Source organism: Anolis carolinensis, unplaced genomic scaffold, assembly GCF_035594765.1.
Source record: "Anolis carolinensis isolate JA03-04 unplaced genomic scaffold, rAnoCar3.1.pri scaffold_10, whole genome shotgun sequence".
NCBI lineage: Eukaryota > Metazoa > Chordata > Lepidosauria > Squamata > Dactyloidae > Anolis > Anolis carolinensis.
The window spans coordinates 24,969,130-24,984,610 of record NW_026943821.1 but is presented as its reverse complement, the minus strand read 5'-3'; the positions used below and the strand labels follow the sequence as shown (position 1 = coordinate 24,984,610).

General features: G+C 41.9%; 1 protein-coding gene across 2 annotated transcripts in view; it reads right to left on the bottom strand.

Annotated features, from left to right (window-relative positions):
• Window positions 1-15,481, bottom strand: part of col8a2 (collagen type VIII alpha 2 chain) — a 186,535-nt gene that overhangs the window by 9,612 nt on the left and 161,442 nt on the right. For both annotated transcript variants that reach the window (XM_062962289.1, XM_062962290.1), the window contains one exon: window positions 1,713-1,896. In XM_062962289.1, coding sequence (XP_062818359.1) covers window positions 1,713-1,875 — 163 coding nt within the window. In that variant the 5' untranslated portion in view covers window positions 1,876-1,896. The remainder of the gene's footprint in view (window positions 1-1,712; window positions 1,897-15,481) is intronic.

Below are 15,481 nucleotides of genomic sequence, written 5' to 3'. Positions count from 1 at the left end.
TTGCGCTACAGCCCTATTGATCTTCTCAAATTTGCATGTTTTCAAACTGCTAGGTTGACAGAAGCTGGGGCTAACACCGGGTACTCACTCTTCTCCCCAAATTCGAACCTGCAACCTTTCGGTCCACAAGTTCAGCAGCTCAGTGGTTTAATCCGCTGCGCCACCGGTGGGCTCCTTACATCCACAAAAGTAAAATCTGCATATTGTAGAAGGCTGACTGTCACATGTATCACCTGGAAAATCAGTGCACCAAGTATTTCAGGCAGGCAATTCTTGCATTTTGTTGCATCGCTTGAGCAGCAATGTTTTGATCACATCATGGTTTGCATGACCAGAGGAAGGAGATGGCTAAGATTAGCCCTTCATCCTTGAGGGACCCTCGTTCTTTGCTGGGCTCTGACTACCTGGCCCTCTTGGCTCTCTGCCACCCAAGGCTGCTGTTGGGCTGTTTTCACAAACCCGGCCTACTCCACGGTGGCATGGGAAGAACATATTGGAAGACATAAACACCAGCAGGGAGACACTCAGAGAGAGACTTGAATCGGAGCCCATCAGCAGCCCAAAACGTTCCTTTCTCAGTGAGACTGCGCTGGAGTCTGTGCTTCGTTTTGTTCTCTTTGGCTGAACTTCAGATAAAAACTTTGCAGCAGCTGGAAAAAGGCAGAAGGGGGAAAAGGGAAAGAAGGAGAGACCTTCCCTCTGTTTATTGCAACGCAGCGGAGAGATGTGTGGGATTAACCTTCTTCCGTACCACATGCACCGATCTAAAGTCAAAGTATGTACGTATTGTCGAAGGCTTTCATGGCCGGAATCACTGGGTTGCTGTGAGTCTTTCAGGCTGTATGGCCATGTTCCAGAAGCTTTCTCTCCTGGAGAAGAGAAAGACGAGAAAGCTCTGGAACATGGCCATACAGCCCGAAAGACTCACAGCAACTCAAAGTATGTATGTTGATTGGTTGGTTGGTTTGTCAACAAAGGCTCCTCCATGGCTTGATGGATCTGGACCAGATCTGGAGACGTTGTTACAATAGCATCCTTTCAAACTCAGTCTAAAATACAGTAACCTTGAATGCTCTAAAGAAGTGTTTCCCAACCTGTGGGCTGCAAGACATGTGAGGAAAATTGGCACCCACTCTTAGCCCCAGCTTCTGCCAACCTAGCAGTTTGAAAACATGCAAATGTGAGTAGATAAATAGGTACCGCTCTGGCAGGAAGGTAATGGCACTCCAAGCAGTCATGCCTATGGCCACATGACCTTGGAGGTGTCTACGGACAATGCCGGCTCTTCTTATTATTATTATTATTACATCATTTCTGCTTAGAAATTGAGATGAGCACCTACCCCCAGAGTCGGACACGACTAGACTTAATGTCCTTTACCTTTACCTATTTTAATATACTATTGTACAGAATAGGACTTGAGAATTCACTTAGTTTGAGTATCCACAGGGAGTCCTGAAACCAAACCCCAGCAGATACCAGAGATACTTTGTTTTATATTTAGATCAATCTGGTATATTGTAAAGTTCTGTGTGTCAAATGGAAAATGGGGCATTACTTGGCCCTTTGCTTTAGGCTGCGAAACATCACGGACTGTTCCCAAGACATACATGCATACAGAAGGAAAAGAGCACATCGGCAATAAAACTTGAATGGCTATAAACTGTTTTTCTTTCAAGTCAAAATCCACTCCACATCTGCGCCCGACTCACCTATGTACTGCCCTTTGCCTTCCCGAAACGGAGGTCCGAGGGGTCCTTTCACCACGGGCTGCATGTACTTGATCTGCGGGTACCCTCCTCCGGCGCCTCCCCCCGCCACCGCGGAGATGCCGAGCGCCACGAGCAGCAGCCACAGGGTCACTTCGTGGAGCATCGTGGCTTCTCAGTAGTCTCTCTAGAGAGGGAAGAGGAAAGCAGAGTTACATGAGGACTATCTCAGAGCCAGACAATGGGTCTTGTTGACTTGTGAGTACATTTCTGCTCCATGTCCTTGACACCCACATTTTTCTGCTCTTGAGAAGACTGCAAGTTGCTTCTGGTGTGAAAGCCCCGAAGGGTTTGATGATAATAATAATAATCATCATCATCATCAAAAGTCAAAAATCAGAAACTCCTCAAAGCACAGCAGACAAAAAACCAGTACAAGAAAACCGCACTACAAACTAGAGCTGACAGCTGGCACAACAAAACATTGCATGGAAAGTTCCTTGACAAAATTGAAGGAAAAGCAGATAAGGAGAAGACTTGGCACTGGCTCACAAATGGGTCACTGAAGAAGGAGACAGAAGGCCTGATCCTTGTAGCCCAGGAGCAAGACATCAGGACAAATGCAATTAAGGCCAAGATTGAAAAATCAGCTGATGACCCAAAATGCAGACTGTGCAAGGAAGCTGATGAAACAATTGATCATCTCCTCAGCTGCTGTAAGAAAATCACACAGACAGACTACAAACAGAGGCACAACTATGTGGCCCAAATGATTCATTGGAACTTATGCCTCAAGTACCACCTCCCAGCAGCAAAGAACTGGTGGGATCACAAACCTGCAAAAGTATTGGAAAATGAGCACGCAAAGATACTGTGGGACTTCCGAATCCAGACTGACAAAGTTCTGGAACACAACACACCAGACATCACAGTTGTGGAAAAGAAAGAAAAAGGTTTGGATCATTGATGTCGCCATCCCAGGTGACAGTCGCATTGACGAAAAACAACAGGAAAAACTCAGCCGCTCTCAGGACTTCAAGATTGAACTTCAAAGACTCTGACAGAAACCAGTGCAGGTGGTCCCAGTGGTGATGGGCACACTGGGTGCTGTGCCAAAAGATCTCAGCCGGCATTTGGAAACAATAGACATTGACAAAATCACGATCTGCCAACTGCAAAAGGCCACCCTACTGGGATCTGCGCGCATCATTTGAAAATACATCACACAGTCCTAGACACTTGGGAAGTGTTCGACTTGTGATTTTGTGATACGAAATCCAGCATATCTATCTTGTTTGCTGTGTCATAATAAAATAATAATAATAATAATAATGTCCTAGACCAGGGGTTCCCAAACTAAGGCCCGGGGGCCGGATGCGGCCCTCCGAGGTCATTTACCTGGCCCCCGCCCTCAGTTTTATAATATAATATATTATATATACATATAATATTGATAATAATATTATAATGTAATACAATATAACACTAATAATAATACCATATAATAATATTAATTATATATTCTTTATTACATATAATATTACTAATAATATTATAGTATAGTGGTATAGTTCAATAAAGTAATATATAATGCTAATATTGTGCTATGCTAATAATATAATATATTGTATGTACATATAATTTGAAAGCCACTCTGAGTCCCCTTTGGGGTGAGAAGGGTGTGATACAAATGTAGTAAATAAATGCAGTAAATAAATAAATAATAAATAAATACATTTTAGACTTAGACTCGCCCAAAGTCTGAAATGACTTGAAGGCACACAACAACAACAACAACAACAACAATCCTAATTAACTTGACTATCTCATTGGCCAGAAGCAGAAGCACACTTCCCATTGAAATCCTGATAAATGTATGTTGGTTAAAATTATTTTTATTTTTAAATATTGTATTGTTTTTTCATTGTTCTTGTTGTTGTTGTTTTTGCACTACAAATAAGACATGTGCAATGTGCATCAGAATTTGTTTGTATTTTTTTTTTCAAATGATAATCCGGCCCCTCAACAGTCTGAAGGATTGTGGACCGGCCCTCGGCTTAAAAAGTTTGGGGACCCCTGTCCTAGACACTTGGGAAGTGTTCGACTTGTGGTTTTGTGATACGAAATCCAGCATATCTATCTTGTTTGCTGTGTCATAATAAAATAATAATAATAATAATAATAATAATAATAATAATAATAATAATAATAATAATGTCCTAGACACTTGGGAAGTGTTTGACTTGTGATTTTGTGATACGAAATCCAGCATATCTATCTTGTTTTCTGTGTCATAATAAAATAATAATAATAATGTCCTAGACACTTGGGAAGTGTTCGACTTGTGATTTTGTGAAACGAAATCCAGCATGTCTATCTTGTTTGCTGTGTCTTAATAAAATAATAATAATAATAATAATAATAATAATAATAATAATAATAATAATAATGTCCTAGACACTTGGGAAGTGTTCGACTTGTGATTTTGTGATACGAAATCCAGCATATCTATCTTGTTTGCTGTGTCATAAAATAATAATAATAATAATAATTGATTTGTATTCCGCCCTATCTCCCCGAGGGGACTCAGCTTGAGAAAGGAATATGTCGGAGACATAATACTACTTTGGTCTCACTTGGAGCTGAGCCCGAAGCAGTCATTCTCGACCGGGGCGCTTCTTAAAACGTCAATGGGAGTTTGTTTGGTCAAGTACTTATGGGGAACCTTGACTGCTTATGTCGGTCTGCAATGCCAATGCGCCTTCCCGAAGGGCCCACTTGTGTCAGATTAAAGGCCTTTCTGCAAACAAGGCGATGTTTTCTGAAGTCTCCACAAAGCAAAGGACAGCTCAATTCCCGGCAGGTTTAACGGCCCGGAACTCCGAAAGTTTTGAGGGCTAATTGAACCGCAGTCGTCATTAATAAAAATTAAAGACCTCTGCTTTCTTTCGGCGAGGGAGAGAACGAAGAGAGCCACTCCTGGGCTGGATTTGATTGGAATTTCCTGAGCTGGTTTCACTGAAACAGCAGAAAAGAAACAAGGGAAACGAGTACATTTGTGAACATTTGTGAACACGGAGGAAAAAGAGGGTTTTTTTTTTTAAATAGGGGGTAACCGTGGAGAACGTCCCCCACATGGAAGTGATTTAAATGCTATGTGGGCTTGGCAGCACCTTGAAAGGGTTGAAGGAACAATGCCATTTTTTGTCTAACCCAAATGGTGTGTGCTAAATCTCCCTCTTTTTATTAGCTTTAGCCTTGAGAAGAGGGCTCCTGTCTTTACCCAGGCTAACAGCTGATGTTCCCATCTCCAAAAGTTTGTTGGCGACTCTCATTCACGCTTCCCAGAAGATGACCAGACTGTCCTCTGGTCACCAGCAGATTTCTTTGCTAAGAGAGGAAGTTAGGAGTTCATTCAGGTTATGTACTTTCTTTCTCCTCTTGGCACGTTTCTCCCTTTCGCCTTGCATTGTGCCTCTTTGAATTCCACAGCACTTCTGGTCACAGCTGACCTCCAGTTAGAGCACTCAAGGGTCAGAGCTGCCCAGTTCACTCTTCGTGTCCATGAGGTTAGCTTTAAGCCCTTTCTTTCTTTTTTCATAATTTTTATTAAAGGAAAAGATTTTACTACATAAAAAGTAGGGGGACAATATTATAAAATAGAAAAGAGAGAATGACTAAGAAGAAAAGAAGAAAGAAAAAATAATTATTATTTTTTAAAAAAGGAAAAAATCCTAGGAAAAATTAGGGGTAAATTGGTCTTCCATTCTTTGTTCTTCTCGTTGTCAATCATCTAATATAATCAATTATTTGCATTTTTAGACTCTTCAATGACCTCATGACTTGACTCTTGTTTAAATCTTTATTTTCTTCCTGTATTCCTTGTATCCTTTCCAATCTGTTGTTTTTAAAATTCTTCCAGTATTTTCTTTTAAAAGAAAGGTTAACCTGTCCATATCATAAATTTCGTCTAATTTTCGAATCCAAAGCTCCTTTGTAGGTATTTCTTGTAGTTTCAAAAATCTTGTGAAAATCATTCTTGCCGCCGTCGTTATAAAAGTTAATAAGATATCATCATTTCTTTTTAAGTCCGTTATACTTTCCGTTAAACCTAGAAGGCAATATTCAGGCTTCATTGGGAAGGTTTTTCCTAAGTATTTGTCTCTAGAATTTGGACGATCCAGGGCAGGTCCACCAGGCATAATAAAATGTTCCTACTTGTTTTTTACATTTCCAACAGAGATTCTGGGTCTTTTTGTACATAATTACAATTTTTTTCCGGTGTTACATACCATTGATTAAACATTTTCATCCAGTTTTCTTGTAGGTCCGAAGAATAAGTGTATTTTAATTTTTTATTCTAAATTGTTTCCCATTCAGTTAGCTTTAAGCCCATCTTTCAATCTCTTTTTCCTGTCCACCAACATTATGTTTCCCTGGGTTGTTGTGTGTTTTCCAGGCTGTATGGCCATGTTCTGGCCTGACGTTTCGTCCACATCTATGGCAGGCATTCTCAGAGGTTGTGAGGTACGTGAGGCTCTGAGCATGCCTGCCATAGATGTGGGCAAAACGTCAGGAGATAATACTTCTGGAACATGGCCATACAGCCCGGAAAACGCACAACAACTCGGTGATTCCGGCCATGAAAGCCTTCGACAACACATTATGTTTCTTGTTCTTGAGTTGGGAGTATAGTAATTTGGGCATTAGGACAACATGGCATTTAGTCCAGCGGAGCTGATGGCGCAGGAGCATTGCTTCAATGCTAGTGGTCTTTGCTTCTTCCAGCTCGCTGACATTTGTCTGCCTCTCTTCCCAAGAGATTTGCGGGATTTTTCTTATACAACGTTGATGGAATCATTCCAGGAATTGAGTGTGATGTCTGTAGACCGTCCGTCCGTGTTTTGCAGACATATAACAGGGTTGGGAGGATTATAGCTTTATAAAGAAGCATCTTGATGTCCCTACAGATGTCCCGAGCCTCAAACACTCTCTGCTTCAAGTTATGCAGGACCCAAGGAAGAAGAATTAGGTCACTTCATATTTTTTTTTTTTAACTGGGTCATGTGGCCGGCACGACTGCATGGAGCACTGCTACCTTCCCGCTGGAGCGGTACCTATTGATCTACCCACATCTGTATGTTTTCGAAGTGATAGGTTGGCAGAAGCTGGGGCTAACAGCAGGAGCTCACCCCGCTACCCAGATTCGAACTGCCGACGTTTCAGTCAGCACGTTCAGCAGCTCAGCAGTTAAACCACTGCACCACTATGCATGTAGATAAATGTACACTATGTTTGTTTCTGTCCAGGGTAACAGATGTGCTCTTTGATTTTGCCTTTACAACAATATAGTGCAGATCTGAGAGAGAATGCAACTGTCTGAAGGTTACCCACCAAGCTTTATGGCTGAGAAGGACTTGAACTCAAGCCTGACTGGTTCTGGTTCAACGCTCCAAGCATTAGAGCTGACTGAGCAAGAAAGAGCACATGCGTTCAGGTCATGCCAGGTAAGGGAACCCCAACTGCTGACTCAGGTGTCTCCCGTCCTTAACCACGCTTCCGTCAGCTTTCTTTTATATAGATGAAAGCCTATTTTCACAGCTGATATCCTTTCATATTGGCTTTCCTTTCCCTTTTTAGGCAAATCCCTAACAACATTTCGAAAAAACCGTTTTTCTAAATTCCAAAAAAAAAAAATTAGCAGGGACTTTCAGAGGAACAAGTTGACTCAAGCCAACCTTGTGATAGATTCTTCCAGGAAGGAAGGAAGGAAGGAAGGAAGGAAGGAAGGAAGGAAGGAAGGAAGGAAGGAAGGAAGGAAGGAAGGAAGGAAGGAAGGAAGGAGAGAAGGAGGGAAAGAAGGAAGAAGAGAGGAGGGAAGGAAGGAGAGAAGGAAGAAAGGAAGGAAGGAAGGAACGACAGAAGGAGGGAAGGAAGGAAGGATAGATGGATGGATGGAAGGAAGGAAGGAAAGAAGGAACGACAGAAGGAGGGAGGGAAGGAAGGAAGGAAGGAAGGAAGGAAGGAAGGAAGGAAGGAAGGAAGGAAGGAAGGAAGGAAGGAAGGAATGACAAGGAGGGAAGGAAGGAGAGAAGGAAGGAAGGAAGGAAGGAAAGAAGGAAGGAAGGAAGGAGAGAAGGAAGGAAGGAATGACAGAAGGAGGGAAGGAAGGAGAGAAGGAAGGAAGGAAAGAAGGAAGGAAGGAAGGAGAGAAGGAAGGAAGGAAGGAATGACAGAAGGAGGGAAGGAAGGAAGGAAGGAAGGAAAGAAGGAAGGAAGGAAGGAAGGAGAGAAGGAAGGAAGGAATGACAGAAGGAAGGAAGGAAGGAGAGAAGGAAGGAAGGAATGACAGAAGGAGGGAAGGAAGGAAGGATAGATGGGTGGAAGGAAGGAAAGAAGGAAGGAAGGAAGGAAGGAAAGAAGGAACGACAGAAGGAGGGAAGGAAGGAAGGAAAGAAGGAAGGAAGGAAGGAAGGAAGGAGAGAAGGAAGGAAAGAAGGAAGGAAGGAATGACAGAAGGAGGGAAGGAAGGAGAGAAGGAAGGAAGGAATGACAGAAGGAGGGAAGGAAGGAAGGAAGGAAGGAAAGAAGGAAGGAAGGAAGGAATGACAGAAGGAGGGAGGGAAGGAAGGAAGGAAGGAAAGAAGGAACGACAGAAGGAGGGAGGGAAGGAAGGAAGGAAGGAAAGAAGGAAGGAAGGAAGGAATGACAGAAGGAGGGAAGGAAGGAAGGAAGGAATGACAGAAGGAGGGAAGGATGGAAGGAAGGAAGGAACGACAGAAGGAGGAAGGAAGGAGAGAAGGAACAAAAGGAAGGAAGGAAGGAAGGATGGATGGATGGAAGGAAAGAAGGAAGGAAGGAATGACAGAAGGAGGGAAGGAAGGAGAGAAGGAAGGAAGGATGGAAGGAAAGAAGGAAGGAAGGAGAGAAGGAAGGAAGGATGGAAGGAAGGAACGACAGAAGGAGGAAGGAAGGAGAGAAGGACGGAAGGAAGGATGGATGGATGGAAGGACAGAAGGAAGGAAGGAACGACAGGAGGGAAGGAAGGAAGGAGAGAAGGATGGAAGGAAGGAAGGAACGACAGAAGGAGGGAAGGAAGAAAGGAAGGAGAGAAGGAAGGAAGGAAGGAAGGAAGGATGGAAGGACGGAATGAGGGTTGGAGGGAAGGAAGGAAGGATGGATGGAAGGAGAGAAGGAAGGAAGCAAAGAAGGAAGGAAGGAGGGAAGGGGAAAGGTATCTGTATTTCATTTCTCCATTTCTTTCCAAACCAGGAGACTCCAAAGTGCATCCCCCCAGATCTGGCAACGTTGCTCTTGGTCCGGCCAATCTAATTCTTTGTAGATCCATACAACAAGAGACTACACAATGCAAGCCAAGCAACAAATCCACATTTCGCCATGTGGAATGGCAATTTAAATGACTCCGAGGACACCCTGTTGTCGCTCCAGTGCAGGCTTTGAACTATTTTATCCTCGGGTTTAAATCTCATTGGAATCATGACTTCATTCTCCCTCCTCCTTTATTCCTATTCAGTGTCTCCTCATTCCTGGGGAGAGCGTTAAATAAAATTTAGCACAGAACCGCAAGGTCTCCCTGGTTTTGGGGTCGTGAAAGGCAGGCTTGCGATGCTACTAGCCTTCCTGACAACATGCGGACCCATAAAACCATCTCTTGAGATGCAAAGTTGGGAGAACAAGGAGAGTGGAGGGAAATGAGGCATCGGGACAATTCACCAAGGGTCCCTGGGAAACCTTTGGAGACCTTCATCTCCAAAACAATGAACCCGTCGCTGATTTAAGAGAGCAAGAAAACCCAGCCAATGTAATTCACTAGTTTGTAACACAGACCCTCTTGTCCCGGGAGCTGTAAAAGCAGGACAACATTCAGCCGTGAAGGAAGAACACAAAGCAGGCCTCGCAAGGAAAGAGTAAATAATGCGGAGACACAAAAGGGATTCTGGCAAAGCAAACCAATTGAATCCATGGGACCTGAGCTGACTAAGTGGTTTCTAGTGTGCGATATTATCATTTTCAAGCAGTTGCAAAGGCAGAAGCTACAGAAACAATACAAAGAAAGGATTCCCTGAAATGCACAGGCAAGAGGCCACTATAACTACAAATGTAATCCAATAATATCTATATATATAAAAGAGTGATGGCATCACGGCAGCGGACAAAACAACAAAAGTAAACACCCCACAACCTCGAAAATTGACATCACAACCCCTCATCCATGCCTCTAGGTTGATACAACAAAAAGAAAAGAAAAATAAAGTCCTAATTAGAGGGAGAGGAATAATTGTTTTTATCCAATTGCTGCCAGTTAGAAGGCTAAGCTCCGCTCACTTGGTCTCCTAGCAACCCACTCAGCCCAGGGGACCCTTTACCTTAACTACCACCAATACCTCAATACTTTATTTCCCATACCACCATACTTCGCCACAGCAACGCGTGGCCAGGCACAGCTAGTAAACTATAAAACAGTAATTTCTATATATGCTATTGTCATAGAACATTCAATGTGCCACCAAGGATGATAAAGATTCAAAATATACTAAATGCTTCAAAAACACGTCTCTAAACCAAAATATAATCCATGTGTTACCAACACACATTATATACTGTACAGTAGTTGTCGTCATAAACCAGCATAACCAGACAAACTGTGAATCCTATCAAGAATTTCTTGTTACTACCATTATTTCCATCCATGGTATGTACATTTACCAATCCTGCATGCTTTAATGTTCTGTTTGGCGGGCATGCTTCCAAACAAAAACTTTACTAGGTCTTACTTTTGGGGGGGGAGGCCTTATATTTAGCAATTCAGCAAAACCTCTACTAGGTCTTATTTTCTGGGGATAATAATAATAATTATAATAATAATAATTATTATTATTATTATTATTATTATTTTATTATTGTACCCCGCCTCTATCTCCCCGCAGGGACTCAGGGCGGCTTACAAATGCAAAAGAATATACATACAAAAACATCAAATACCGAAAACGCACAAATGAAAAATTAAAACATACAATTAAAATCAAACCATTAAATATAAGGCCTCCCCCAAAAGTTAAAAACACATCAATAAAACATTAAGGATGGGTTGATCAAAGTGCACTAAGTGAGACTTGTAAACATGGAGGAAGTTAAAAGTGCTATAAGAACATTGGGGAGAACCCAAAAGTGAGTTGAACCCTGAGGCTATATAGAGAAATTACCCATGCGCATGCAACCGATCAAGGGACAACCATTTGTACAAGAATTTAACATTCAAGAGGGTGGTACTTATTCAAAAGCCTGTGTGAACAGCCAAGTTTTATTTTAGGGGAAACAGGGTAGATGCCTCGGCTTATATTTGAGTCGGCTTATATTCGAGTATATACGGTAAATAATGCAGTCTGTTGGTATGTATGTGTGTATATTTATCTCATGCTTCATAAGTTCTACTTAGAGAATTACAAGAAGGAAATAAGGAAAAAGAAGGATAGAGCGAAGATCAGAGACTAGGCACAAGCTTTCGTGCCATCCATCATTTGCAAATCTTCCATCCAATGCCGCGAACACTTGCCAAAGCACCGTGGGCGACACACAACAGCCCACAAAGCCGGCTTTCTACAAGGCCCAAGCGCACTACATTTCCTGTGCCGTGTCGTAAGGACAATGCCAATCTGTTCTGCATTGCTTCAAGGCTCCTGGCAGGCTGAGCGATGTCTGCATTAAATAGGTTAAGACGTACAGACATATACCCTGTTTCCCCTAAAATAAGACATCCCCAGAAAATAAGACCTAGTAGAGGTTTTCCTGAATTGCTAAATATAAGGCCTCCCTCGAAAGTAAGACCTAGCAAAGTATTTGTTTGGAAGCATGCCCGCTTGCAGGATCGGTAAATGTACGTACCAGAAAGTGTTGTACATGGAAATATTGATAGTAACAAGAAATTCTTGATAGGATTCACAGTTTGTCTGGTTATGCTGGTTTATGATGACAACTACTGTACAGCATATAATAAATGTTCTTTTTTTTGTTCAACAATAAATGTGAACCCTTCTTCATGGAAAAATAAGACATCCCCTGAAAATAAGACCTAGAGCATCTTTGGGAGCAAAAAATTAATATAAGACACTGTCTTATTTTCGGGGAAACACGGTATGTTCCAAGATGCTGGCAGCAAAGCAAAGCATCCACCTCCCCGAATAAGAGCTCCTTTTGCTGCTCAGGAATGACTATATATCAGGCATGGGCAAACTTCGGCCCTCCGGGTGTTTTGGACTTCAACTCCCACCATTCCTAACAGCCGGTAGGCTGTTAGGAATGATGGGAGTTGAAGTCCAAAACACCCGGAGGGCCGAAGTTTGCCCATGCCTGATATGTATACGTCAATTTCATGTATAAGAGATTGACATATACATGAGTATGGATTTTGGATGAATTGAGGGTTTTTATAAATCGAGGGGCCACGGTGGCCCAATGGGTTAAACGCTTGTGCCGCGGAACTGCTGACCTGAAGGTCGGCAGTTCGAATCCATGGGACGGGGTGTTCGCTTTAGCTCCTGCCAACCTAGCAATTCGAAGACATGCCGGCGTGAGTAGATAAATAGGTACTGCTCCGGCAGGAAAAGGCAAAAAGACGCTCCAAGGAATCATGCCGGCCGCTTGACCAGGAGGTGTCTACGGACAACGCCGGCTCCTCGGCTTGGAAATGGGAGAAAAAGCACCTCCTCCAGAGCCAGAGATTTGCACCGCCTCCAGAGCCGGAAATGAAAGGAGAAGCCTTTGCCTTTGTCTGTGTATTTGTGTCTCATTATATGTCACTAACAAGGCACTGCATGTTTGCCTGTGTCCGTTTATATATATACTGCTTTCCTTCAATAAACTGACCAGAAAGATCTGTTTGCCCATTTAATCGGTTGCCTACCTGACCAAAAAGATCAATAGTTCCTTGTCCATTTTTATCATGACCCCTTTCTTCATGAGATCACACTTATTTAATGTTATTTATTCGACAACTGTAGTTCTCAACTGGTTTTCTAATGTAAACAAACAATGTCAGGGTTGGGCTTTATGTCCGATTGATGAATATGTACTGTATATACTCGAGTATAAGCCGACCCGAATATATGCCAAGGCACCTAAACATTGACCCCGAAGGGGACTCAGGGCGGATCATATTGTACACATATAAGGTAAATATTAAATGGCATATAAACATAAAACAAAGACAGAGACAGACGCAGAGGCAATTTAAACCTTCTCCAGCTTCCTGAGGGTATGCTTGATTCCGGCCACAGGAGGAGCAGCTGCTTCATCATCCACTGTGACGGCAACTTCCTCATTCCAACGGCTGGATGATTTTTATGGTGTTGTAAATTAGCCTCCTCACATATAAGTGGTACCTAAATTTCCTACGTGATAGATGCAACTATCTTTTGGGTTGCTTAGGTCAGCAACCAGGGGCTATATTTTATTTTTAATTGTCGGGTGCTCACCCCAATACGGGCTGGCCTCGAACTCGTGACCTCTTGGTCAGAGTGATTTATTGCAGCTGGCTGCTAACCAGCCTGTGCCACAGCCCGGCCCCTTTGTCATCCAGAAGCAACCTCCCTCCACGAAATGCTCAGGACTTCCACGAAATGCTCAAAGTTCATCTCCAACTCACCTGCCTGCCTCCGAAATGCCACCGTCTCCAAGCCCAGGCTGGCTCCCGCTTCCTGCGCCAAGGGCTCCCACCCGCAGCCTGAATACTTTGATTGTCTCCTGCCAAACGGTGACGTCCAGGCCCACTTACATGTTCCCTCTAAACATCAACAAAGCTCCGTCCCAAGACAAAGTGGCCAATTTATGGCTTTGAAGGGGCCCTCTGTGCGGGACGGAGGCAGCATTAACCACACACTTCGGCTTTAGCTTCACCTTGTAAACTCTGCGGCCGATGGATTATTTTCTCATCTAACATCGGAACCAGGTCTTCACGTTTGGTGGAACCAGAAGGTCAACAAGACTAGAGACTGAAGACTCACCATTGGAAACCCATGAATGAGATTTCCAACCTCTGTGCACTCTGTTTTCTCACCTTTGCAATACATTTGGAGGAGGATTAGACAAAGAGAGTTCACTACCAGGCCCTTGGCTGAGAATTACTGTATATACTCGAGTATAAGCCTAGTTTTTCAGCCCTTTTTTAAGACTGAAAAATCTCCCCTAGGCTTATGCTCGAGTGAGAGTCCTGGTTGGGTTATATTTGGGTCAGCTTATACTTGAGAATATATGGTACACTTATTATTTTTCTCTATTATTATTGGTATTATTACATTTATTATTTCTCTCTTATTGTTGCTATTACATTTATTTTACTCTATTATTTATTATTATTATTACATGTATTATTTTATTATTATTAAAAGGATACATAAGCACATTTACATTGAAGAAGATGAGAATCATGATTTGATCAGAGTTGGACAGTCTTATCTTAAATTTGAGCTTTATGTAAATATTCAAAAACATTTAACCTACTGATGCCTCAATTAATGTAATTTTATTGGTATCTATTTTTATTTCTGAAATTTACCACTCTCGGCTTATACTGGTATTAATACGGTATTAAAATGGTATTAATACGGTATTAAAAGGCTGTTCCATTTATATCATATTACATACCAAGAACAATTGCAAAAATATTATCATCCTCTAACGTTCTGTTCCTGAACCGTTAAAAGATTCTGCCTCTCCTCTCCCTCCAGCTGAGATGACTGAGCGGAAACTATTGTATATACTCGAATATAAGCCGACCCAAATATAAGCCAAGACACCTAATTTTACCACAAAAAACTGGGAAAACATTTACTCAAGTATAAGCTGAGGGTGGTAAATTTCAGAAATAAAAATAGATACCAATAAAATTACATTAATTGAGGCATCCGTAGGTTAAATGTTTTTGAATATTTACATAAAACTCACATTTAAGATAAGACTGTCCAACTCTGATTAAATCATTATTTTCATCTTCTTCGGTGTAAATGTGCATTTGTATCCTTTTCATAATAATAGAGTAAAATAATACATGTAATAATAATAATAATAATAATAATAATAAATACAAGAAAATAATACAGTAGAGTCTCACTTATCCAAGCTAAACGGGCCGGCAGAAGCTTGGATAAGCGAATATCTTGGATAATAAGGAGGGATTAAGGAAAACCCTATTAAACATCAAATTAGGTTATGATTTTACAAATTAAGCACCAAAACATCAGGTTATACAACAAATTTGACAGAAAAAGTAGTTCAATACGCAGTAATGTTATGTTGTAATTACTGTATTTACGAATTTAGCACCAAAATATCACGATATATTGGAAACATTGACTACAAAAATGGCTTGGATTATCCAGAGGCTTGGATAAGCGAGGCTTGGATTAGTGAGACTCTACTGTATCTATTTTTATTTTGAAATTTACCCGTAACTGCTGCATTTCCCACCCTCGGCTTATACTCGAGCCAATAAGTTATCCCAGTTTTTTGTGACAAAATTAGGTGCCTTGGCTTATATTCGGGTAAGCATATACTCGAGTATATACGGTAATACAAGGACTGAAGGAGAGTCCAAGGTAGGTAAGAATTTCCTTTGGGTTTGGTCCTTCAAACAGGGAAAATCATTGTTTACGGCGCAGTACCGAAGAGAGAACGGGAACAACAATCAGACCTCAAATATCATTTTTGGAGGCCAAGCTACACATTACCTAAATGCACGGCACAGCCGGTAGTCCAAA